At 43.7% G+C, this 25461-nt stretch overlaps 1 protein-coding gene across 2 annotated transcripts in view; it reads right to left on the reverse strand.

Moving 5' to 3' along the window:
• gas7b (growth arrest-specific 7b) overlaps positions 1–25461 on the reverse strand; it is a 530610-nt gene that overhangs the window by 64873 nt on the left and 440276 nt on the right. For both annotated transcript variants that reach the window (XM_078400926.1, XM_078400928.1), the window contains 3 exons: positions 17479–17568; positions 9160–9275; positions 2012–2086 (listed from right to left, as the gene is read on the reverse strand). In XM_078400926.1, the coding sequence (XP_078257052.1) occupies positions 2012–2086; positions 9160–9275; positions 17479–17568 (281 nt within the window). The remainder of the gene's footprint in view (positions 1–2011; positions 2087–9159; positions 9276–17478; positions 17569–25461) is intronic.

The following is a 25461-nucleotide window of genomic DNA, read 5'->3' on the forward strand; positions in this document are numbered from 1 at the left end:
CACACACTGACACTATCACACTCTGACACTATCACACTCTGACACTATCACACTTTTGACACTATCACTGACACTATCACACTCTGACACTATCACACTCTGACACACTGACACTATCACACTCTGACACTACTCTCCACACATTCCTACCATCATTCCCCCAAATTCTAAAACTCACTCACACATACGGAACAATTTTACAGTAGCCAATTAACCTGCCAACACATGTCTTTAGGATGCGGGAGGGAACAGGAGTACCTAGGCGAGACCCATGTGGTCACAGCGAGGACGTGCTAACTCCATACAGAGTGGATCTTGATCAACTTCAATTCACTCAAGCTGAAGCAACAGCCCCACTAATGGAGCCACCGTGCCACCTATTGTTCTTTATGTCATAAGATTATAATAGCAATGATTAGCACCCAGCTAAAATGAGTTCATGCTGGTCATGCATCCCTTCAAATGCTTTGTCTCCACCTCTCCTTTATATCTGTAGATCTGATTTACATTCTTGGCAGCTTAAATTTCTTCCAGCCATTCATCCTCAAACGATGAGCAATAGAAACTAGAACAGTATGTCTGTGCTGAACATGATGCCGTTAAACTCATCTTCTCTGCTTGCATGTGATCCACATTCCTTCATTCCCTATGTATCCATGAGCCTATCGAAAAGCCCCTGAAATGCCACTATCACATATGCTTCTCCCACCATCCTACGTAGAGCGTTCCAGCGCCCATCACTCTTATGTGAAAAAAACATTGTCCTGCAAATCTCCTTTAAACTTTCCCCTTCTGACCCTAAAGTTGTGCCATTCATCTACGACATTTTGACCCTGGGGAAAAAGGTTCTCACTAAGTACCCTATCGATGCCTCTCATCATTTTATATACTGTTATCAGATCTTCCCTCATCCTGCAACTGCGCAAGGTAGAAAAATCACATTTTCCAACCTCTCCTTATAGCAGGCAGTGTACCAGTAAACCTTATCTCCATCTCTCCAAAGCTTCCATATCCTTCCTGTAATGGGGTGACCACAACTGCACACAATACTTCAAATGCGGCCGAACCAAAGTTCTATAAAACTGCAGCATGACTTCCAAACTGTTATACTCAATGCCACAACCAATGAAGGTAAGCATACCAAACAGATTCTTAACAGATTCCAGGGGGCTTTGGAATTGAACCTATGGTTCCTGTTATACATCTTGCTGTATACATTCCCCTCATATTGACCTCCCAAAGTGCAATATCACAGTTGCTCTGATTAAACTCCACCTGTCGTTTCTCAGTCCATACATCCCACTGCATGTTTTGACAGCAATCTTCAATGTGACAGCAAATATGGTGTCATCAGCGAACTTACTAACTAACCCATCTACATTAATGTCACATCGTTTATATATATAGCAAAAACATGTGGTCCCAGCACAGATCCCTGTGTCACGGACCTCTGGTCAGAATAACACCCTTCCACCAAGACCCTCTGTCTTCAATGCGTAAGCCAGTTCAGAATTCATACTACCAAATCTCTGGTATGAGCACTACACAGTCAGTACATGTTCAAATATTTTTAAACACCAAACATAAAAGCGTGAGGTTTGTCATATGAGAGAGACGTTCTGGTGAGAATCACTCACTGTCATTAGGCATCATTGGAGCAAATTCCCACTGCATCATCGGTAATTATCAAGAAACGTATCACCTCCTGATTAAGCTATCCCTAAATTCTCTCCTTACCAACCAAACTCCAATTAAGACCAAACAATTCCTATTCAAAGATAGACACAAAGTACTGGAGTATCTCAGCGGGACAGGCAGCATCTCTGGAGAGAAGGAATGGGTGACGTTTCCAATCACCCATTCCTTCTCTCCAGAGATGTTGCCTGTCCCGCTGAGTTACTCCAGCATTTTGTGTCTACCTTCGATTTAAACCAGCATCTGCAGTTCCTTCCTACACTATTCCTATTCAAGCTTTGTTGATGATCAGGAACAAGATCAATAAATAACTTACCCTTCCTCCATGCTTGCCAGTGGACTCTGGGAGAGCTTAGCTAGATTTTTGGCGTAATCCTCTTCAATTTTAATCCTTTTAACAAAACAAAACACAACATTGAACCGATTAGAAATATTTGATGATATAAGGGCAGGTTTCCAACGCTGCCCTGGATGGTACAGAGGTCGTGTTCATGGAGTTTTGGGCAAGCGGACAATATTCCATCACATTCTTCATTCTTGGTGTGTGGAAGGTCTTGTGAAGTCAGAAAAACAATCACTTGCTATCGAATCCCAGCCTCTGAGCTGTCCTTGCAAGATCACATTTATTTGGATTAATCTAAATTTCAAGTCAGATCAGTGAACAGCATGAAATGTTACATTTCTGACACCTTCAACGTGATCCCACCACTAGTCACATCTTCCCATCTCTGCCCTCTGCAGAGACCGATCCCTCTGCAAGTCCTTGCCTCACTCATCCCTTCCCACCCAAACTACCCCCTCCCCAGGTACCTTCCCCTGTAACCTTTGCAGGAGATGCAACCCCTGTCCCAATACAGACACGAAAAGCTGCAGTAACTCAATGTTTCCTGTCACCCATCTCTCCAGAGATGCTGCCTGTCCCGTTGAATTACTCCAGGTTTTTGTGTCTATCTTTGGTTTAAACCAGCATCTGCGATTCTTTCCTACACACCTGTCCCTATACCTTCTCCCTATACCTCCATCCAGGGACCCCAGCAGTCCTTCCAGGAGAGACAGAGGTTCACTTGCACCTCCTCTGACCTTATTTACAACATCTGGTGTTCCCAATATGGCCTCCTGTACTTTGGTGAGAGCAAGCGTAGACTTGGCAACCATTTCACTGAGCGCTTGCCTAAGAACACTCCACCAAGGCCTACTGGATCTCCTGCTTGTGGACCATTTCAACTCTCCTTCCCATTCCCATACTGATCTTTCAGTCCTGGGCCTTCATTGCCAGAGTGAGGCCACATGTAAACTGGAGGAATAGCACCTCGTGTTCACCTTGGACAGCTTAGAACCCAATGGTGTGAACAATGAGTTCTCCAATTTTAGGCAACCTCTCTCAAACCCTCCCCCCCCCCTCCTCCCCCCTGCCCCCTGCCCCACCTGGACTCCCACCTATTTCTCCCCCCCTCTTCCTCCAACTACCTTCCTCCTCAGGCTTCACAATTCCTGTCTCACACCTCCTGCTTTTATCTCTGGCCTTTGTTCTAACGAAGTGCCTATCAAAACCCTCCCCCGCCCGTCCACCTGTTAACTGCCACGCTTGGACTCACCTCTATCCTATTCCAGCTTTCTTCTCCCCGCCCCCCCCCCTCTACAATCAGTGTAAAGAAGCGCCTTGACCCAAAATGTCACCTATCCGTGTTCTCCAGAGATGCTGCCTGATCTGCTGAGCTACTCCAGCACTTTGTGTCCTTTTGTGTATTAATCAGCATCTGCAGGTCCTCATTTCCACATGAAAAATGATTTGCCGAGATGGATCATTGTCCACTACTTTTGCAATGCAAATGTTTCCTCGGTTTTGCGACATACATATGCAGGCTTCTCCGTTATCTATGAACAGAGTAAGGAGTTTGAACATTGTGCAATATCGGTACATATCCCCACTTCTGAACATCTGATGGAGGGAAAAACAACTGTGAGAGCCAAGGTTAGATGTCTGAGGAACACTTCCGTATACACACACAACGACTCTGTGTTTGCACTCCCACGTCCAGACTGCTCACTGTACCATCACGCCGCTAACCCCCTCTGTTTAATCAGCACTCCCGATGCCGCCTATTCAGTTATATACTACTTTAGTTTAAAGATACAGCACGGAAACAGGCCCTTCGGCCCACCGCCTGAGCCGACCAGCGACCCCACACACTTACACTATCCTACACACACTAGGGACAATTTACAATAATCCCAAGCCAATAAACCTACAAACCTGTACATCTTTGGAGTGTGGGATGAAACCGGAGCACCCGGAGAGGATGTTTCCACTAGTGGGAGAGTCTAGGACCAGAGGTCATAGCCTCAGAATTAAAGGACGCTCCTTTAGGAAGGAGAGGAGGAGGGGTTTCCTTAGTTAGAGGGTGATGAAGCGGTGGAATTCATTGCCACAGACGGCTGTGGAGGGTGTCAATGGATAATTCTAAGGCAGAGATAGATAGATTCTTGATTAGTATGTGTGTCATAGGTTATGGGGAGAAGGCAGGAGAATGGGGTGATGAGGGAGAGATAGATCAGCCACGATTGAATGGCGGAAGGTCCGAATTCTGTTCCTATCTCTCATGAACCACTAGTGCCGCTGAAATATAAAGTTATGGGCACTCAAACTCCCACATCTAGATTACATTTGGTGTTTTTCCCCAGGTCTGTTCAAATTCCATGTGATCTAATGAGATTGAGAGGACTCCCATGGTCATAACCTCCTGTCTGAAGAAGGGTCTCGACCCGAAACGTCACCCATTCCTTCTCTCCCGAGATGCTGCCTGACCTGCTGAGTTACTCCAGCATTTTGTGAATAAATCGATTTGTACCAGCATCTGCAGTTATTTTCTTATAACCTCCTGAATGTCTGCCTTTGTGCCATTGCCTTTGGTGGACCGGTGATGCGATGGTGTAAATAGAGGGAACAGGAATGGCAACTGAGACAGCATTCCCTGAGCAGAGCAATGGCAAATGGCTGCTTGATTAGTCGAGAGGATGCTTCCCCTAATATTGGTACATCCCCTTGACTGGTCTCACTGTACTAGGTATAACATCACATCTGGCCCCGTACAATTTTCAAAGTTGGCCAGATTTTGTTGACACTGAAATCATAGGTAAACTGGACTCAGTAAAGACATGGACATTTTCTTTCTTAAATGCCATTAGCAGAGCACGACAATTTTACAGCACCTGGTAAATTACTATTAAAGGGTCACTAATTATTACAGACTTTTAATCACATTTTTATTTAAACTGAATTTAACCTTTCCAGTTGACATTGTGGGGTGTGAACACATCTCGTGACCATAGTCTTGGACTAAAGCATAATTGTCCATTAACATGAGCACAAAAATGTCACGTAGATATTGCCCAATGCATGTTAATAGTGCAGCACGGTGTTGCAGCGGTAGAGTTGCTGCCTTACAGCACCAGAGACCCGGGTTCCATCCTGACTATGGGTGCTGTCTGTACAGAGTTTGTACGTTCTCCCCGTGACCTGTGTGGGTTTTTTCCACAAGATCTCCGGTCTCCTCCCACACTCCAAAGACATACAGGTTTGTAGATTAATTGGTTTGGTATAATTGTAAATTGTTCCGAGTGTGTGTAGGATAGTGTAAGTGTGTGGGTGTTGTGCAACTGGGTTGGTGCGGACTCGGTGGGCCGAAGGGTCAATTCCACGCTGTATGTCTAAACTAAACTGGATGAAGCATGTGTTACACTGGCAATATATATCGCACTCGATGGTGACAAAGTCAGGACCAATCTGTTTATCTTTGCTGGCCCTTTGCTGACCAGCACAGACGACAGCTTTAGCACCTAATCTAACTAAACTCGCCGGAGCTGACATAAGTGCAGAACATATCCATGTGACAGGAAGAGAGATCATCTTGATAATCACAAAACTGATATTCTAATTTGTTTATAGCTCAGGAAGTCACAGTGAGAACCCAATGATGGATAGACCAACTAAATTCTGGGCTTTTCTAAAACAGCTTCATTGCAGACAATTTACCAGTTGAAAAGGCAGCACAGAAAGCCCTTTTACTCCATTACAGGAGGGATCTCACCTGGTCCCACCAGGAAGATCAATAATGGCAGATAGACACATAATGCTGGAGTAACTCAAACAGGCAGCATCTCTGGATAGAAGGAATGGTTGACCCTTCTTCAGCATTGGGTTCGCCGTCAGCTTTACAACGTTTTCATAATGGCAGGTAGAACTTGTGGCAAATACACAAGGAGCTAAGCCACTGTCATCCTTCAGCAGTCAGTGTTTAAACTAATCCCTAAAGCTACCTGTAACATCCATCACCAACAGGACTGGGCGGGGCATGTGGTTATAGCTTATGCCCCACTTTCCTGTGAGCCTTTCAGCAGAAGTACGCTCTGTACATCTGATCATCAGCCTCCATCGACAACCAGACCTTCTTAAGAAGGCGATGCTGACGAAGGTTACAGGCTGAAGGTTCACAGTGCCTCCATAATGTTTGGGACAAAGACCCATCATTTATTTATTTGCCTCTGTACTCCACAATTTGAGATTTGTAATAGAAAAAAATCACATGTGGTTAAAGTGCATAATGTCAGATTTTATTAAAGGCCATTTTTATACATTTTGGTTTCACCAAGTAGAAATTACAGCTGTGTAATTTCAGGGTACCATAATGTTTGGGACACATGGCTTCACAGGTGTTTGTAATTGCTCGTGTGTTTAAATACCTCCTTAATGCAGGTATAAGAGAGCTCTCGGCACCAAGTCTTTCCTCCAGTCTTTCCATCACCTTTGGAAGCTTTTATTGCTGTTTATCAACATGAGGACCAAAGTTGTGCCAATGAAAGTCAAAGAAGCCATTATGAGACTGAGAAAGATGAATAAAACTGTTAGAGACATCAGCCAAACCTTAGGCTTACCAAAATCAACTGTTTGGAACGTCATTAAGAAGAAAGAGAGCACTGGTGAGCTTACTAATCGCAAAGGGACTGGCAGGTCAAGGAAGACCTCCACAGCTGATGACAGGAGAATTCTCTCTATAATAAAGAAAAATCCCCAAACACCTGTCCGACAGATTGGAAACACTCTTCAGGAGTCAGGTATGGATTTGTCAATGACCACTGTCCACAGAAGACTTCATGAACAGAAATACAGAGGCTACACTGCAAGATGCAAACCACTGGCTAGCTGCAAAAATAGGATGGCCAGGTTACAGTTTGCCAAGAAGTACTTAAAAGAACAATCACAGTTCTGGAAAAAGGTCTTGTGGGCAGATGAGACGAAGATTAACTTATATCAGAGTGATGGCAAGAGCAAAGTATGGAGGAGAGAAGGAACTGCCCAAGATCCAAAGCATTCCACCTCATCTGTGAAACACGGTGGTGGGGGTGTTATGGCCTGGGCATGTATGGCTGCTGAAGGTACTGGCTCACTTATCTTCATTCATGATACAACTGCTGATGGTAGTAGCATAATGAATTCTGAAGTGTATAGACACATTCTATCTGCTCAAGTTCAAACAAATGCCTCAAAACTCATTGGCTAGCGGTTCATTCTACATCAAGACAATGATCCCAAACATACTGCTAAAGCAACAAAGGAGTTTTTCAAAGCTAAAAAATGGTCAATTCTTGAGTGGCCAAGTCAATCACCCGATCTGAACCCAATTGAGCATGCCTTTTATATGCTGAAGAGAAAACTGAAGGGGACCAGCCCCCAAAACAAGCATAAGCTAAAGATGGCTGCAATACAGGCCTGGCAGAGCATCACCAGAGAAGACACCCAGCAACTGGTGATGTCCATGAATCGCAGACTTCAAGCAGTCATTGCATGTAAAGGATATGCAACAACATACTAAACATGACTACTTTCATTTACATGACATTGCTGTGTCCCAAACATTATGGTGCCCTGAAATGGGGGGGACTATGTATAAACACAGCTGTAATTTCTACATGGTGAAACCAAAATGTATAAAACTGGTAAACACACAATGCTGGAGTAACTCAGCGGGTCATGCAGCATCTCGGGAGAGATGGAATGGGTGACGTTTCGGGTCGAGACCCTTCTTCAGAAAAGAGTCTGAAGAAGGGTCTCAACTCGAAATGTCACCCATTCCTTCTCTCCCGAGATGCTGCCTGACCCGCTGAGTTACTCCAGCATTGTGTGTCTACCTTCGATTTTAACCAGCATCTGCAGTTTTTTTCCTACACATGGCCTTTATTAAAATTTGACAATGTGCACTTTAACCTAATGTGATTTTGTCTATTACAAATCCCAAATTGTGGAGGACAGAGGCAAATAAATAAATGATGGGTCTTTGTCCCAAACATTATGGAGGGCACTGTATGTCCTCTGGTCTTAAATTATTGCATCGTATGGGAGGCGCATTCCCAATCTCGTTGTACCCCTGGGTACAATGACAATAAAGATATATTGTATTGTATTGTATTGTATTGACAGTTGTATCCTGGGGCAAGTTACTGACTGTCAATCTTGTCCATGCCTATGTTGCTACTGTGACTATGTTTAAAATGTATTCATCTGCTGTAAAACGCTTTGGGACATCCTGTAGCTACAAAAGGCAGTTTAGAAAAGCAAAGCTTTCTTTACTCATTCTTACGCCCAAAGAACAAAAGGAAACAGAGCTTATTCAAGTCCTTAGCTCCACTTTGCTTGTGTTGTTTCATATACGAGTGTTTGATCTATCAGTCATCTGTTATATTTTCTCCGGAAATAATTATTGAATCATTTCTTAGAACTGGACTATTTCTTGAGTGCTCAAGATAAGCAACAATAGCTAAATAAATTCAGAAAAATAGATCTAGAATTGTGCAGCACAGAAACAGACCCTGCCAAATGTCCACACACACTTATCTTACCCTGAATGCATTTTGTCTTCTCTATATTCCAATGATGTCCTACCTGCACACGAGCGATAATCTGAAGTGGCCAGTCACTACAAACAGCGGAACGTGGGACAAAACTTTAGCACCCAAGGAAACCCGTGTGATCACAGGAAAGACCGCAGACTCCACACAGACAGCACCCATGGTCATAACTGAATGCAAATTGCTGGAGTTGAGGCAGAGACTCTACTAAAGGTGCCAGTGTGCTGTCCTACAAGTTGTCAGAGAACCTATTGCCAACCTCTCTTGCAAAGGCGAAAAATGTCAGGGGTTATGGGGAGAAGGCAGGAGAACAGGGTTGAGAGGGAAAGATAGATCAGCCGTGATTGAATGGCGGCGAAGACTCGATGGGTTGAATGGCCTAATTCCGCTCCTAGAACTTATGAACATGAAAAATGAACAATCCCCTTCTTAACACAACTCTGACCAATTTCTAAACATCAGTAATCCTCAACCCAAATCAAATTTTCTTAATTCTTCAAATAAATCTGTTGAGTTTGAATTGAAAGGCAATCCAGTTAACGGGTATGCATATGCACGTACCTTTCCCGTATAAACTCCGCCATTTCTTTTTGCATTTGTTTGCCTTTAAGCTGTTTCACCAGGATAATATCAAATCCAGCAATCGTGCTGTTGTTTTGTGATTCCTTTCTGTCAGTCTGTTGTGAAAGCAAGAAAAACAATATTTGAGAGAATAGAAGATTAGTTGACCATTCACTTCAGTTGTTCTACTTTACAAAACATTACTAAAAGCTGCCATGCATGAAGTTCAGCCACAAATGCTTTCTTCTAATCCAAGTTTCACATTCCATGCTTTGGGATCTGCGTCTCTAATCACTATTAGCATTATCTGGGCATTCAGGCAACCACATGGTTATGGGACCAGGTAGACAACTGTTAATGAAATGCTACTAAACAAAATAAAAGTCAGGGTAACGACAAATGCATACTGCCAACAGAATTGGGGATTTTGAGGATTTTTGCGCTTGATTTTCTGATTATTGCAGCCTAGAGCAACAATGTTAACAGTGGCTCAGTTGTTATATTCATAGAGTCATAGAGTGATACAGTGTGGAAACAGGCCCTTCGGCCCAACTTGCCCACACTGGCCAACATGTCCCAGCTATACTAGTCCCACCTGCCCACGTTTGGTCCATATCCCTCCTAACCTATCCTATCCATGTATCTGTCTAACTGTTTCTTAAATGTTGGGATGTTCCCTGCCTCAACTACCTCCTCTGGCAGTTTGTTCCATACACCCTGTGTGTGAAAACGTTACCCCTCAGACTCCATTTAAATCTTTTCCCCTTCACCTTAAACCTATTAATTCCTGCTTAAGTATCAAAAATATTGGCTTGAAACCCCATTTTTGATCAATGAGAACAATTTCTAGGTTAACTCCGGTCTCGTGCGTGTGTGACACTGCCAGAGGATTTGGCATTACCAGTGCCAACAACTCCGGTCTCGTGCGTGTGTGACATTGCCAGAGGACTTGGCATTGCTAGTGCCAACATCTCTGGCATTGTTTGAAGAAAACAGGAAAGTTCTACTAACCTAACAAAGTTAGTCTCTCAACATCATTACTAACACAGAATACCTTGGCATTATACTAAGCATTATTTAACTACAGTGATTCCTACATTACCAAAGTGAACCACTTCAAAAGCATTTTTGGACATCCTGAAGCCATGACATTTGTCATATAAATGCAAGCCTCTTTCTTTCATTGGCCACCTTCTCACACACCTAGAGGGCTGGGATTAAGTCTGCACAATCTCTGAGTCAGAGACACTGGGGAGGGACAACCTAAAGAGAGATAAGAGAAAACAACTTGACGAGAAGAAGCAGGTGAAAGAAAAGACGTTAAGAATGAGAAGAAAAACACCAAGGAAGAGAAGTACGAATGAGAGACAGATACAGGCTGGAACATCTGATCCATTTTTAAGTCAGTCTACCCGCATTGTTGATAATAATGTGATGCATTGTTACACTGGCACTGGCACTGGTACTGGCACTGCTAATGTACCTGCAAATCAGGCTTATTTTACTTACAGGAAATTCAAAAGTTATGATCGCACCACAGCATTCAGTTCAAAACCAATATGGTAAATGGCCGCAGGTTCTTGCCTATTTAACAGTGTCACAGAGTCATCAGCAATAAAACAGGTCCTTCAGCCCAACCTGCCCATGCTGTCCAAAATGCCCATCTACACGAGTCCCAGCTGCCTGCATCTGTTCCCAATCCCTCTAAACTTTTCCTATCCATGTACCTGTCCAATTGTCTCTTAAATGTTGTAATAGAACCTGAGAAGTTCATTCCTTATACCCACTACCCTCTGTGTGGAAAAAGTTAACCCTCAAACCTTAAAGTTGTGTTCTCTGGTTCTTGATTCCAGTACTCTGGGTAAACGACTCGATGCATTCACCCTGTCTATTCCTTTTATGATCCTATTCATCTCCGTAAGATCACCAGTCATCCTCCTGTGCTCCAAGGAATAGAGTCCTAGCCTGCCCAGCCTCTCCCTGTAGCTCAGTCCCTCAAGTCTTGGCAAATTCCGTGTAAATTATCTCCGCACTCTTTCCAACTGAACAACATCCTTCCTATACCAGGATGACCACAACCGAATGCAATACTCTGAATGCAGCCTCACCAACTTCTTGTACGACTCTACCATAACATCCCAACTGTGTATATACAAGGGTCCCAACCCAAATTGTTACCTGTCCATGTTCTTCAGGGATGCTGCCTGACCCGCTGAGTTACTCGAGCACTCTGTGTCTTTCTCTACTCAATACCCTGACTGATGAAGGCCAATGTGCTGAAAGGACTTCTTGACCACCACTTCTGACGCCACTTTCAGTCTTTGAACTGTGATGACATCATCTGACTCAGCTTCTCACTTTCTACACTTCAAAGAATGCCTTGGGAGGTTTAATGGGTGACTGAATGGAGCCTCAGTTTAACCCCATGGCAGAGGAAAGATTCATTGCCGTCCCTTTCAGGAGAGAAGGTGACAAAGTAGCTACAAAGCACACCGAGATCAGCTGAGAGGGAGAGGGAGAAGGGAAGCACACTGAGAGGGAGAAGGAAGCACACTGAGAGGGAGAAGGAAGCACACTGAGAGGGAGAAGGAAGCACACTGAGAGGGAGAAGGAAGCACACTGAGAGGGAGAAGGAAGCACACTGAGAGGGAGAAGGGAAGCACACTGAGAGGGAGAAGGGAAGCACACTGAGAGGGAGAAGGGAAGCACACTGAGAGGGAGAAGGAAGCACACTGAGAGGGAGAAGGGAAGCACACTGAGAGGGAGAAGGGAAGCACACTGAGAGGGAGAGGGAAGCACACTGAGAGGGAGAAGGGAAGCACACTGAGAGGGAGAAGGGAAGCACACTGAGAGGGAGAAGGGAAGCACACTGAGAGGGAGAAGGGAAGCACACTGAGAGGGAGACGGGAAGCACACTGAGAGGGAGAAGGGAAGCACACTGAGAGGGAGAAGGGAAAATCGGAAGTGTCAGTATTTCAGTATAGCAAAGGGGATTACAGAGGCATGAGGCAGGAGCTGGCCAAAATTGACTGGAAGGAGGCCCTAGCAGGGAAGACTGTGGAACAGCAATGGCAGGTATTCCTGGGAATAATGCAGAAGTTGCAGGATCAATTTATCCCAAAGAGGAGGAAAGATTCTAAGGGGAGTAAGAGACACCCGTGGCTGACAAGGGAAGTCAAGGACAGCATAAAAATAAAAGAGCAGAAACATATAACATATAACAACTACAGCATGGAAACAGGCCTGTCCGGCCCTACCAGTCCACGCCGACCATTCTCCCTGACCTAGTCTCATCTACCTGCACTCAGACCATAACCCTCCAATCCCCTCCTATCCATATACCTATCCAATTTACTCTTAAATAATAAAATCGAGCCAGCCTCCACCACTTCCTCCGGAAGCCCATTCCATACAGCCACAACCCTCTGAGTAAAGAAGTTCCCCCTCATGTTACCCCTAAACCTTTGTCCCTCAATTCTGAAGCTATGTCCCCTTGTTGGAATCTTCCCCACTCTCAAAGGGAAAAGCCTACCCACGTCAACTCTGTCCGTCCCTCTCAAAATTTTAAAAACCTCTATCAAGTCCCCCCTCAACCTTCTACGCTCCAAAGAATAAAGACCCAACCTGTTCAACCTCTCTCTGTAGCCTAAGTGCTGAAACCCAGGCAACATTCTAGTAAATCTCCTCTGTACCCTCTCCATTTTGTCGACATCCTTCCTATAATTTGGCGACCAGAACTGCACACCATACTCCAGATTCGGCCTCACCAATGCCCTGTACAATTTCAACATTACATCCCAACTTCTATACTCGATGCTCTGATTTATAAAGGCAAGCATACCAAACGCCTTCTTCACCACCCTATCCACATGAGATTCCACCTTCAGGGAACAATGCACAGTTATTCCCAGATCCCTCTGTTCCACTGCATTCCTCAATTCCCTACCATTTACCCTGTACGTCCTATTTTGATTTGTCCTACCAAAATGCAGCACCTCACACTTATCAGCATTAAACTCCATCTGCCATCTTTCAGCCCACCCTTCCAAAAGGCCCAAGTCTCTCTGTAGACTTTGAAAATCTACCTCACTATCAACTACTCCACCTATCTTAGTATCATCTGCATATTTACTAATCCAATTTGCCACACCATCATCCAGATCATTAATGTAAATGACAAACAACAGTGGACCCAACACAGATCCTTGGGGCACTCCACTAGACACTGGCCTCCAACCTGACATACAATTGTCAACCGTTACCCTCTGGTATCTCCCATTCAGCCATTGTTGAATCCATCTTGCAACCTCACTATTAATACCCAACGATTTAACCTTCTTAATCAACCTTCCATGTGGAACCTTGTCAAATGCCTTACTGAAGTCCATATAGACAACATCCACAGCCTTGCCCTTATCAATTTCCCTGGTAACCTCTTCAAAAAATTCAAGAAGATTAGTCAAACATGACCTTCCAGGCACAAATCCATGTTTGACTGTTTCTAATCAGGCCTTGATTATCCAAATAATTATATATATTGTCCCTAAGTATCTTTTCCATTAATTTTCCCACCACAGACGTCAAACTAATAGGTCTATAATTGCTAGGTTTACTTTTAGAACCTTTTTTAAACAAAGGCACAACATGCGCAATGCGCCAATCTTCCGGCACCATCCCTGTTTCTAATGACGTTTGAAATATTTCCGTCATAGCCCCTGCTATTTCTGCACTAACTTCCCTCAATGTCCTAGGGAATATCCTATCAGGACCTGGAGACTTATCCACTTTTATATTCTTCAAAAGTGTCCGTACCTCCTCTTCTTTAATCCTCCTAATTTCCATCACTACTCTACTTGTTTCGCTTACCTCACATAATTCAATATCCTTCTCCTCGGTAAATACCGAAGAAAAGAAATTGTTTAATATCTCCCCCATTTCTTCCGGCTCAGCACATAGCTGTCCACTCTGACTCTCTAATGGACCAATTTTATCCCTCACTATCCTTTTGCTATTGACATATCTGTAGAACCCCTTGGGGTTTACTTTTACATTACTTGCCAAAGCAGCCTCATATCTTTTTTTCGCTTTTCTAATTTCCTTTTTAAGATTCCTTTTACATTCTTTATATTCCTCAAGAACCTCATTTACTCCCTGCCGCTTATATTTATTGTATATCTCCCTCTTTTTCCGAACCAAGTGTCCAATTTCCCTGGAAAACCACGGCTCTTTCAAATTATTATTCTTTCCTTTCCACCGAACAGGGACATAAAGACTCTGTACTCTCAAAATTTCACCTTTAAATATCTTCCATTTCTCTATTATATCCTTTTCATAAAACAACAATTTCCATTTCACTCCTTTTAAATCCTTTCTCATCTCCTCAAAATTAGCCTTTCTCCAATCCAAAATCTCAACCCTTGGTCCAGATTTGACCTTCTCCATAATGATATTGAAACTAATGGCATTATGATCACTAGACCCAAAGTGCTCCTCAACACATACCTCCGTCACCTGACCCATCTCATTTCCTAACAGGAGGTCCAACACTGCCCCTTCTCTGGTAGGCACCTCTACGTATTGCTGCAAAAAACTATCCTGCACACATTTTACAAACTCCAAACCATCCAGCCCTTTAACAGAATGTGATTCCCAGTCTATATACGGAAAATTGAAATCACCCACAATCACCACTCTGTGCTTACTACTAATATCTGCTATCTCCTTACATATTTGCTCTTCCAATTCTCGTTCCCTATTTGGCGGTCTATAATACACCCCTATAAGTGTTGCTAAACCTTTCTCATTTCTGAGTTCCACCCAAACAGCCTCCTTAATCGAGCCTTCTAGTCTGTCCTGCCAAAGCACTGCTGTGATATCCTCCCTGACAAGCAATGCAACACCCCCACCTCTTGCCCCTCCGATTCTATCACATCTGAAACAATGAAATCCTGGAATATTTAATTGCCAATCGCAACCCTCCTGCAACCATGTTTCACTGATCGCCACAACATCATACTTCCAGATGTCAATCCAGGCTCTAAGCTCATCCACCTTTCTTACAATGCTCCTAGCATTAAAATATACACATTTAAGGGACCCATCATTTCTTATTCTCAGTTTATTTCTTTTCTCTTCTTTCTCTCCTACATATTGGGTCTGAGTGTTTCCCTTTTCTGCCTCCTGCCTCACACACTGCCTATTAGCTATCTGTGTTTGAGTCCCTCCCCCCAACCGTACTAGTTTAAAGTCTCCGCAGTTATTTTAAGTATAACATAGCAAAGAAGAGTGGGAAGCCAGAGGATTGGGACTCTTTTAAAGAGCAACAGAAGATAACTAAAAAGGCAATATGGGGAGAAAAGATGAGGTACGAGGGTAAACTAGCCAATAATATAAAGGAGGATAGTAAAAGCTTTTTTAGGTACGTGAAGAGGAAAAAAATAGTCAAGGCAAATGTGGGTCCCTTGAAGACAGAAGCAGGGGAATTTATTATGGGGAACAAGGAAATGGCAGACGAGTTGAACCGGTACTTTGGATCTGTCTTCACTAAGGAGGATACAAACAATCTCCCAGATGTTCTAGTGGCCAGAGATCCTAGGGTGACAGAGGAACTGGAGGAAATCCACATTAGGCAGGAAAAAGTTTTGGATAGACTGATGGGACTCAAGGCTGATAAATCCCCAGGGCCTGGTGGTCTGCATCCCAGGGTGCTTAAGGAGGTGGCTCTAGAAATTGTGGACGCATTAGTGATTATTTTCCAATGTTCTATAGATTCCGGGTCAGTTCCTGTGGATTGGAGGGTAGCTAATGTTATCCCACTTTTCAAGAAAGGAGGGAGAGAGAAAACGGGAAATTATAGACCAGTTAGTCTGACATCAGTGGTGGGGAAGATGCTGGAGTCAATTATAAAAGACGAAATTGCGGAGCATTTGGATCGCAGTAACAGGATCGTTATGAGTCAGCATGGATTTACGAAGGGGAAAACGTGCTTGACTAATCTACTGGAATTTTTTGAGGATGTAACTAGGAAAATTGACAGGGGAGAGCCGGTGGATGTGGTGTACCTCGACTTTCAGAAAGCCTTCGACAAGGTCCCACATAGGAGATTGGTGGGCAAAATTAGAGCACATGGTATTGGAGGTAGGGTACTGACATGGATAGAAAGTTGGTTGACAGACAGAAAGCAAAGAGTGGGGATAAATGGGTCCCTTTCGGAATGGCAGGCAGTGACCAGTGGAGTACCGCAAGGTTCGGTGCTGGGACCCCAGCTATTTACGATATACATTAATGACTTAGATGAAGGGATTAAAAGTACCATTAGCAAATTTGCAGATGATACTAAGCTAGGTGGCAGTGTGAACTGTGAGGAAGATGCTATGAGGTTGCAGGGTGACTTGGACAGGTTGTGTGAGTGGGCGGATGCATGGCAGATGCAGTTTAATGTAGATAAGTGTGAGGTTATCCACTTTGGTGGTAAGAATAGGAAGGCAGATTATTATCTGAATGGTGTCAAGTTAGGAAAAGGGGACGTACAACGTGATCTGGGTGTCTTAGTGCATCAGTCACTGAAAGGAAGCATGCAGGTACAGTAGGCAGTGAAGAAAGCCAATGGAATGTTGGCCTTCATAACAAGAGGAGTTGAGTATAGGAGCAAAGAGGTCCTTCTGCAGTTGTACAGGGCCCTAGTGAGACCGCACCTGGAGTACTGTGTGCAGTTTTGGTCTCCAAATTTGAGGAAGGATGTTCTTGCTATTGAGGGCATGCAGCGTAGGTTTACTAGGTTAATTCCAGGAATGGCGGGACTGTCATATGTTGAAATACTGGAGCGACTAGGTTTGTATACACTGGAATTTAGAAGGATGAGAGGGGATCATCAAAACGTCTAAGATTATTAAGGGATTGGACACGTTAGAGGCAGGAAACATGTTCCCAATGTTGGGGGAGTCCAGAACCAGGGGCCACAGTTTAAGAATAAGGGGTAGGCCATTTAGAACAGAGATGAGGAAAAACTTTTTTAGTCAGAGAGTTGTGAATCTGTGGAATTCTCTGCCTCAGAGGGAAGTGGAGGCCAATTCTCTGAATACATTCAAGAGAGAGCTAGATAGAGCTCTTAAGGATAGCGGAGTCAGGGGGTATGAGGAGAAGGCAGGAACAGGGTACTGAATGAGAATGATCAGCCATGATCACATTGAATGGCGGTGCTGGCTCGAAGGGCCGAATGGCCTCCTCCTGCACCTATTGTCTATTGTCTATTGTATTGCCAACGTATATTCCCTGATAGCCTTGCACCTACTCGAGGACCAGCAGCAAGACTTTGCTTACCCAGAAGTAGTCGCAGTAGCTCCAATCAGCTGGTTTGAGCAACTGCTGCTCAGTCATCACGTCTGGATGGGGAAACGTAACACAATTTATCTGTTCAAAAAAAGAAATGCATTTTTAATCAATGACTTGGTTTCATCAAACAAAAATAAATGAATGTCGTAAGTTTTCTTTGTTATTGCAGTTTGTATATATGGGTGTAATGGGAATGGGACTGTATTCTCCGAAGTATGTCCACAGTGTAACTATGCAACAAGAAAAGGCTTGATAGGGCAAACACCTGCTCTGTTATCTGACACCTATCAATGCAATCATTCCTGAAGTCAGAACTTACTTGAAAATACACTGACGCAGAGACACTGAAGGAAAAACAAAAATGTTGAAAACACTCAGATCTGAAAAGCATCAACGGAAAGAGAAAGTTATCATTTCAGGTCTGGAACCCTTAATCAGAACAAGGAAGGAGGATTTGCTTCCTGAGTTGAGCTTTAAAATCAGAGTCCAGGACTCCAGGCCAAAACCAAGACCCAAAACTCAGTCAAATGAGGCATGAGATGCAAGCCAAACTGTAGTGTAGACTGTGAGGGTCCTTCTACGATCGTGTTCTGCCAAGTAGTTGGTGCCTGTTCATGGACTGCAATCACTTTCACCAGTTCTCATGATACTCAAAATACCTCTGAACAAATTCCACAGCTATTAGCATTGAGTGCAAGTGAGATCCTACAGTATTCTGATTGCTTGGGAGGTTAGTTGGTGCAACAAAGCAATAAATTGACTTGCCAAAATATGAACAGAACAGAAACACTCCAATCAGCTAACAGGCCTGTGTTTACCTAAACAAATGACTTGCTCCCATCCCCCTTATCCCCCTTCACCTGACCAAATTAAAATCTCCTTCTGTTCCTTTTCCTTCTAATCTGTTTATTTAGCTTCACCTTAATATACCTGATGTTTTACCTCAGTTCATGATTGTGGAAATCAACCAGAAAAAAAATCTCCTCATTAACAGGAAAATTATTTACAAAGTTGCAAGAAGTTGGGAGGTAAGAAGTAAAAAAATATATTGGAGGTGCCTTACAGTGTAAACATATTTATTGAATATGATTTAAGGTAAACTGACTTTGCATTGATTCAGGATTGCCTTTGTACTCTCACTAGTTACACACAGGATACGCTTTCTCTGCACAACTCTGACCCTCTTTACCTTCCTCTCCCAAGATAGAAAATTAATTGTTTAGAGTCATAGAGTGATACAGTGTGGCAACAGGCCTGTCAGTCCAACTTGCCCACACCGGCCAACATGTCCCAGCTACACTAGTCCCACCTGCCCGCTCAAACTCTCCCTATAGTTCAGACCCTCTAGTCCTGGCAACATCCTCGTAAATCTTCTCTGTACCCTGACCAGCTTGACAACATCTTTCCTATAACACGGTGCCCAGAACTGAACACAATATTCCAAATGCAACCTCACCAACATCTTATACAACTGCAACATGACTTCCCAACTTCTATACTCAATACTCTGACTGATGAAGGCCAATGTGCCAAAAGCCTTTTTGACCACCCCATCTCCCCACCTTCAAGGAACCGTGCATCTGCACTCCTAGATCCCTCTGCTCTACAACACTCCCCAGAGACCTATCATTCACTATGTAGGTCCTGCACTTATTCGACATCCCAAAATGCAACACCTCACACTTCTCTGTATTAAATCCCATCAGCCATTCTCAGCCCACCTGGCCAATCGATCCAGATCCTGCTGCAATTTTTCACAACCATCTTCACTATTTGCAAAACCACTCACTTCTGTATCATCTGCAAATGTGCCATGCATGTTCTCATCCAAATCATTGACATAGATTATTTTATTTTAAAAAATCAGAAGTCTGAAGATTAGAGTAACTGGTGTTCTGAAGGAAGAAGAAAAACTTGTACATTTCCATGGTTTTCACACAAAGTTCTTTGCGGTCAATTAAGTATTTTTGAGGGATTGTTGTAATATCCACTTTGCTGCTGTAACACTGTAAATTTCCCCGGTGTGGGACGAATAAAGGAATATATTATTATTATACAAAACTCTGATGCTAATTTATCACAGCGAGCTCCCACCACTAGCACAGCATAATGATTCATCTGTTTTGGGAAAGTCAATTCACCAGAATACCACAAACAAATCCATTGCTCTTCCTTGATATTGTACCATGTGATCTTTTATGTTAAGTAAGAAAATGGACAGATTTTTAGTTTATCACTGCAACCTAAAGGCTGCATTCCCATCAGTGCAGTATTTTTTAACTCAAAAGAAGAATGCACTGTTGATATTTAACCCATCTTCTGAAGTGGATCCTGACCGTGGCACCATCTGGCCAACAAACGAGAAACAACTCCAAAACAACTCAGCAACATTCTGGTGGAGTTGCTGCCTTACAGAGTCAGAGACCTGGGTTTGATCCTGACTACGGGTGCTGTCTGTACGGAGTTTGTATGTTCTCCTCGTGATCTTTGTGTATTTTCTCCACTTTCCTCCCACAAAGACATTCAGGTTTGTAGGTTAATCGGCTCAGTAAAATTGTAAATTGTCCCCAGTGTGTGTGGGCTAATGTTAGTATACGGGGATTGCTGGTCGGTGCGGACTCGGTGGGCCGATGGATCTGTTTCCGCGCTGTATCTCTAAATTAAACTAAAATACCCGGGTAGTCCATGGATGCTCAGTTATGCAAATTCAAGTTCAAGGCAGACAGATGTTTTTCAACATGTGGAGATAGGATAGAAAGATAATGAAGGTTGACCAACACCCATGATATTGGATATGAAACCAAGCAGAAGGCCTCCTGTCCTGTTGATATGCCATTATTTATACTGGTTATTTCCAATAGTGGTCATAGCTGTAAAATAAGCAGAGGTATGTAGCAGTTTCTTACATGGAACAGGAACAGACCCTTTGGCCCACTATGTCCATGCTGAACATGATGCCAAGTTCAACAAATATCCTCTCTCTGCATATGATCTATAGGACTCTATTCCCTGCACATGCAAGTGGCCATCTAGAAGTCTCTTAAATGTCCCTATTGTACCTGCCTCCACCACCACCCACAGGCACCCAAATTCTTTTCTCAGAGGATAGTGGATCTCCGGAATCATTGCATCAAAGAGCTATAGAGCCATACAGCAGGGAAACCGGCCCTGCGGCCCAACTTGCCCATGCCAACCAAGATGCCCCATCTATGCTAGCTAGTCCCACATGCCCATACCTCTCAAACCTGTCCTATACATGTAACATACATGTAACATAATCCAACCAACTGCGAGGCACTTGATGGATGGCATGGACATGGTAGGTCACTTGGTCTGTTTCTGTGCTGTGTGACTCTGTGTAATGTTGGATAAGAGTGATGACATATGCTGCTCGCCCAAAGCAGCGGAAGTTGCAGGGTGGAATTAAAAGCAAGTAAGCAAGTAGTATTGGCAGATAACATCAATGAGAATTTTTAATGAAGAGGGTAACAAAGGAAGCATGGATCCTCTTGGGGCTAAAACAGCAATTTGAGGGCACAAATATCTCTGCATGATTACATCACATCTGCATGCTCAGAAAAGGAGCTGAAACAACCTGAATATGAAGACAGATAGACAAGCATTGGAAACTGAACAAAGGGCATATTTCAGCCTCCAACTCTTACAGTGCGGATAAATTATCAGTCCCTGATGAAATGCATCTCGGATTTTTAAAGAAAGCAAGTTCCGATCAATATTTTCCATTCTCCTTCAGCTACCTGCTTGGCAGCAGAGAACAGGAGGACAATCAGATGCGGTTTGTTTTAAAAATACGTGAAAGGGGATGACTGAGTAACGACACACCCATCAGCCACACGTCAGTGGTGGGGAAACTGGGGGAAATGTCCTGAGGGAAATCAGTCGGTAGAAAAGCACAAGTTAATCAAAGCCATTCGGTGTGGATTTACTTGAGGGAAGGTTAACTATATAGTTTGGAATATTTAAACGGAAGAGTTGATGAAGGTAATGCAGTCTATGATAGACACAAAAAGCTGGAGTAACTCAGCGGATCGGACAGCATCTCTGGAGCAAAGGATTAGGTGATGTTACGGGTCGAGACCTTTTTGCAGTTTATGGACGGTTTAGCAAAGTGCTTGACAAATAGCTGACTCATCACAAAAGTTAAAATCCATAAAATCTGTCAAAATGGCAAGAAGTTAAAATACTGAATTGGCAACAGAAAGCCTTGGCTAATGGTGAATAGTTTTACCAGCACAGGCAGTAAGCGAGGCACCTAGTACTAATGACAGGTACCTAATGTGTGCGCCATTAATACAAAGTGTGCTGATGATAACAAAACTAGAAGAAGGTCTCGACCCATAACGTCACCCATTCCTTCTCTCCGGAGATGCTGCCTGACCCGCTGAGTTACTCCAGCACTTTGTGTCTACCTCTGATAGCTCGTTACAGATATTCACCACACTTTTTGTTAAAAAAAACCCTTCGTTAAAATATCCTGTCCAAATATAGCCACTAAATGTTGTAAAGGATGTCAAATTCTTGATGCAGTGTGCAATGATTGATCGTTCACATAGATTAATAACATGCCCATGAATTAATGCAGCCTGCATGATTCTGGCATTGCACAAGGAAATTGTCTGTAGAAAATTCAATGCCATCATTTGATATCATAAAAATGTACGATACGTATCTCATTGGGTTTGTCCCAGTACCAATAGTGGCTGAAAAGGGTCGATGCGCAGTCATTAGTGCCAGACCTTATAGTCCATTTAGCCGCAATCATTGGGCAGGAAACTATACATTCATGCACATTCATACAAAGATGATTTGCTGATCCTTAGTAGGAAGGCGAGCTCTCAGAGAGCACGAGACCTGGCCCCAGCCCTGGCGGATTGACTCTTCTTGAGCACAACATCAACCCATTTAGGCCACACTTCGTAGTGGTTCAAAAACAACAGGGGGCGTGGAGCACTTCTCTTATGATACTGATGTACATTATTTATCTTTATAAATGCTTTATTTGTGCAGGGTGTTCTTCTTGCAATTATGCACCTTTCATATCAAATTCTCATCAAACTGTTGACAAGAACATTGTGTTCCTTCATAATTCTGGCTGCAGTACTGTTTCACATTACCAAAAGCACTTCACCCAGGCACAGAAACCATGTTGAACTGGAATGTAATTTGTATGAACACAAGTTCACTTTCCATTGCTGCGATGAAAATTACATTACCTACAAGGGGATTAGACTCATTTACACTGACAACAAGAGAACTACTAAACTCCAAACCAGCAATACACATGTGATCTCACCGAATCAGGATTGAGGGAAAATGGCAAGACGTACACCTGTAGATTCCCACAACCAGAGAGCAGTGCTGAACTACGATCAACCTCTTTGGTGACCCTCGGACTATCCTTGATTGGACTTTGTTGGCTTTACCTTGCACTAAACGTTATTCCCTTATCTAGTAAGATTGAGTTTGAGTGGGCTGGGTCTCCATTCCTTGGAGCGCAGGAGGATGAGGGGTGATCTTATAGAGGTGTATAAAATCATGAGGGAAAAAGATCGGGTAGATGCACAGAATTTCTTGCCCAGAGTAGAGTAATCGAGGACCAGATTCAAGGTGAAGGAGAAAAGATTTAATAGGAATCTGAGGGTTAACTTTTTCACACAGAGGGTGGTGGGTGTATGGAACAAGCTGCCAGAGGATGTAGTTGAGGCTGGGACTAACCCAACCTTTAAGAAACAATTAGACAGGTACATGGATAGGACAGGTTTGGATATGGACCAAGTGCAGGCAGGTGGGACTTGTGTAGCTGGGACATGTTGGCTGGTGTGGGAAAGTTGGGCCGAAGGGCCTGTTTCTACACTGTATTACTCTATGACTCTATGTATCTATACACAGTAAATGGCTTGATTGTAATCATGTATTGTTTTTCCGTTGACTGGATAGCATGCAACAAAAGCTTTTCACTGTACCTCGGTACACGTGACAATAAACTAAAGTGAAACTGAAACTTATTCCAAGAGGGGGAGACCCTAAACCTAGGGGGCCACGCTCGACATCAGAGCTGAGTCACTAAAGGAGGCAATAAAAATGATTTTACTCAAGGCGACAAATCTTTGGAGTTTTCCACAGCAGAGAGCTGTGTGTGTTCAGTATTCTTCAGTTCCTGCAGCTCAACACCGACAAGACTAAGGAGTTGGTGGTGGACTTTAAGAGAGGAACACCCCTGTCCCCAGTCTCCATCAATGGTGTGGATGTGCAATTTACCAGGGAGTACAAATACCTTGGAGTGTACCTGGACAGTAAACTGGACTGGTCCAGGAACGCTAAGGCCCTGCACAAGAAGGGATAGAGCCGGCTGTACGTTTCAAGAAGGCTCCGCTCCTTCAACGTCTGCAGTGAGATGCTGCAGATGTTATACCAATGGTGGTAGCCAGTGCCATCTTTTTCGCTGCCGTGTGCTGGGGCAGCAGGGCGAAGGCTGCGGACACCAATAGGATCAACAAACTCATCAGGAAGGCTGGAACGGAGTTGGATTAATGGGAGGTGGGAGAGGAGGATACACCTCAAACTGCGGAGCATCCGGGACAATACAGCTCACCCCCTCCATGACACACTGGTCAACCTGAGGAGCACCTTCAGCCACAGACTGGTTCCACCAAGATGCAGCACAGAACGCCACAGGAGATTCTTCTTCCCTGTGGGTATCAAACTGTACAACTCCTCCCCCTCCCTTCAGTCGTGGGGTAGACTGAGACTGACTCCCTCCCCCCCAACCCCCCCAATCTTTGCACATCCCCCAATCCACTCCACTTGTCACTTTAATGTCATGTTTCATGTATTTTGTGTTTTTATGACTGTTGGCAGATCAATTTTCCTCCTGGGATAAATAAAGTTCTATTGTATTGTATCGTATTGAAATGTTCTAGCCTGGATCAGTGAAGCCACGAGCACTTTGATACCTGGGTATCACAACAGAAGAGGGGTTCAAGTCTGTGATCAGCTACAAACTGAATGGAAGGTGGAGCGGGTTTGAAGGGCCGAGACCTAATTGTGTTCCTATTTCTCGTTTTTTTTGGTCTCATTCCTGAAAGTCACACTGCTGAGAAGTCATCTTCCAATCTATATCTATTGATCCCCATTGATAAATATTCATACACTACTCATTCCTATTGTTTACACTTTACTCACCCATCTCTTTCCAATCACTGTAGTTAATGAAACATTAATCACACTGACAACTATCAGGAGTACTGTTGGGAGAAGATAATGTCAAAAGGAGTCTTTCTTTCATTACTGATGGTGTGTTTCTCCAGAAACTTTCAGCAGGACGGTCGTATCAAAATAAATTACTCATTCAATCCTTCAAAGACCAGCTTTTATTATTCATTCTTATTTGCTCCTTCAAGGAAGGTTAAAAATCAACCACAGTCTGGGGTCATATATAGGCCACTTTGAATCAGGACAACAAACTTCCTTGGGCAAAACTCAAAGTGTCGGAGGAACCCAGCAGGTCAGGCAGCATCTGTGGAAGGAATGGACGGACAACATTTTGGGTCAGAACTCTTCTCCAGACTGATTGGAGGAATAGGGAGAAAGCTGGAAAAAAAGAGGTGTGGGCAGGACAAAGCTTGGCAAATGATAGGTGGATACATGTGATGGGGGTTGTTGTTAGGCAGGTGGGTGGGGTAAATAGCAAAGACTAGAGGTGAAAAGGCAGCAAAAGGATGACAGATAGGGAGAGTAGAGAACAAGTGAAATATAAAACCAGAGGAAGGGATATGAGTGGAAGGGGACTGAGGGGAGAGGAAAGAGGGGGGGAGAAAAGGGAAATGAGGACTGGCAGAAGGAGGGGAAAGGAGCAAGGTGACAGGGCAGGAGTGGAAGATGGTAGGAGAAATGTGTGGCCACTGGCGTTTTGGCAGGGTGGGGTGTAACGTGGGAAAGTGGTGGGGTGGG

Source organism: Rhinoraja longicauda, chromosome 6 (assembly GCF_053455715.1).
Source record: "Rhinoraja longicauda isolate Sanriku21f chromosome 6, sRhiLon1.1, whole genome shotgun sequence".
NCBI lineage: Eukaryota > Metazoa > Chordata > Chondrichthyes > Rajiformes > Arhynchobatidae > Rhinoraja > Rhinoraja longicauda.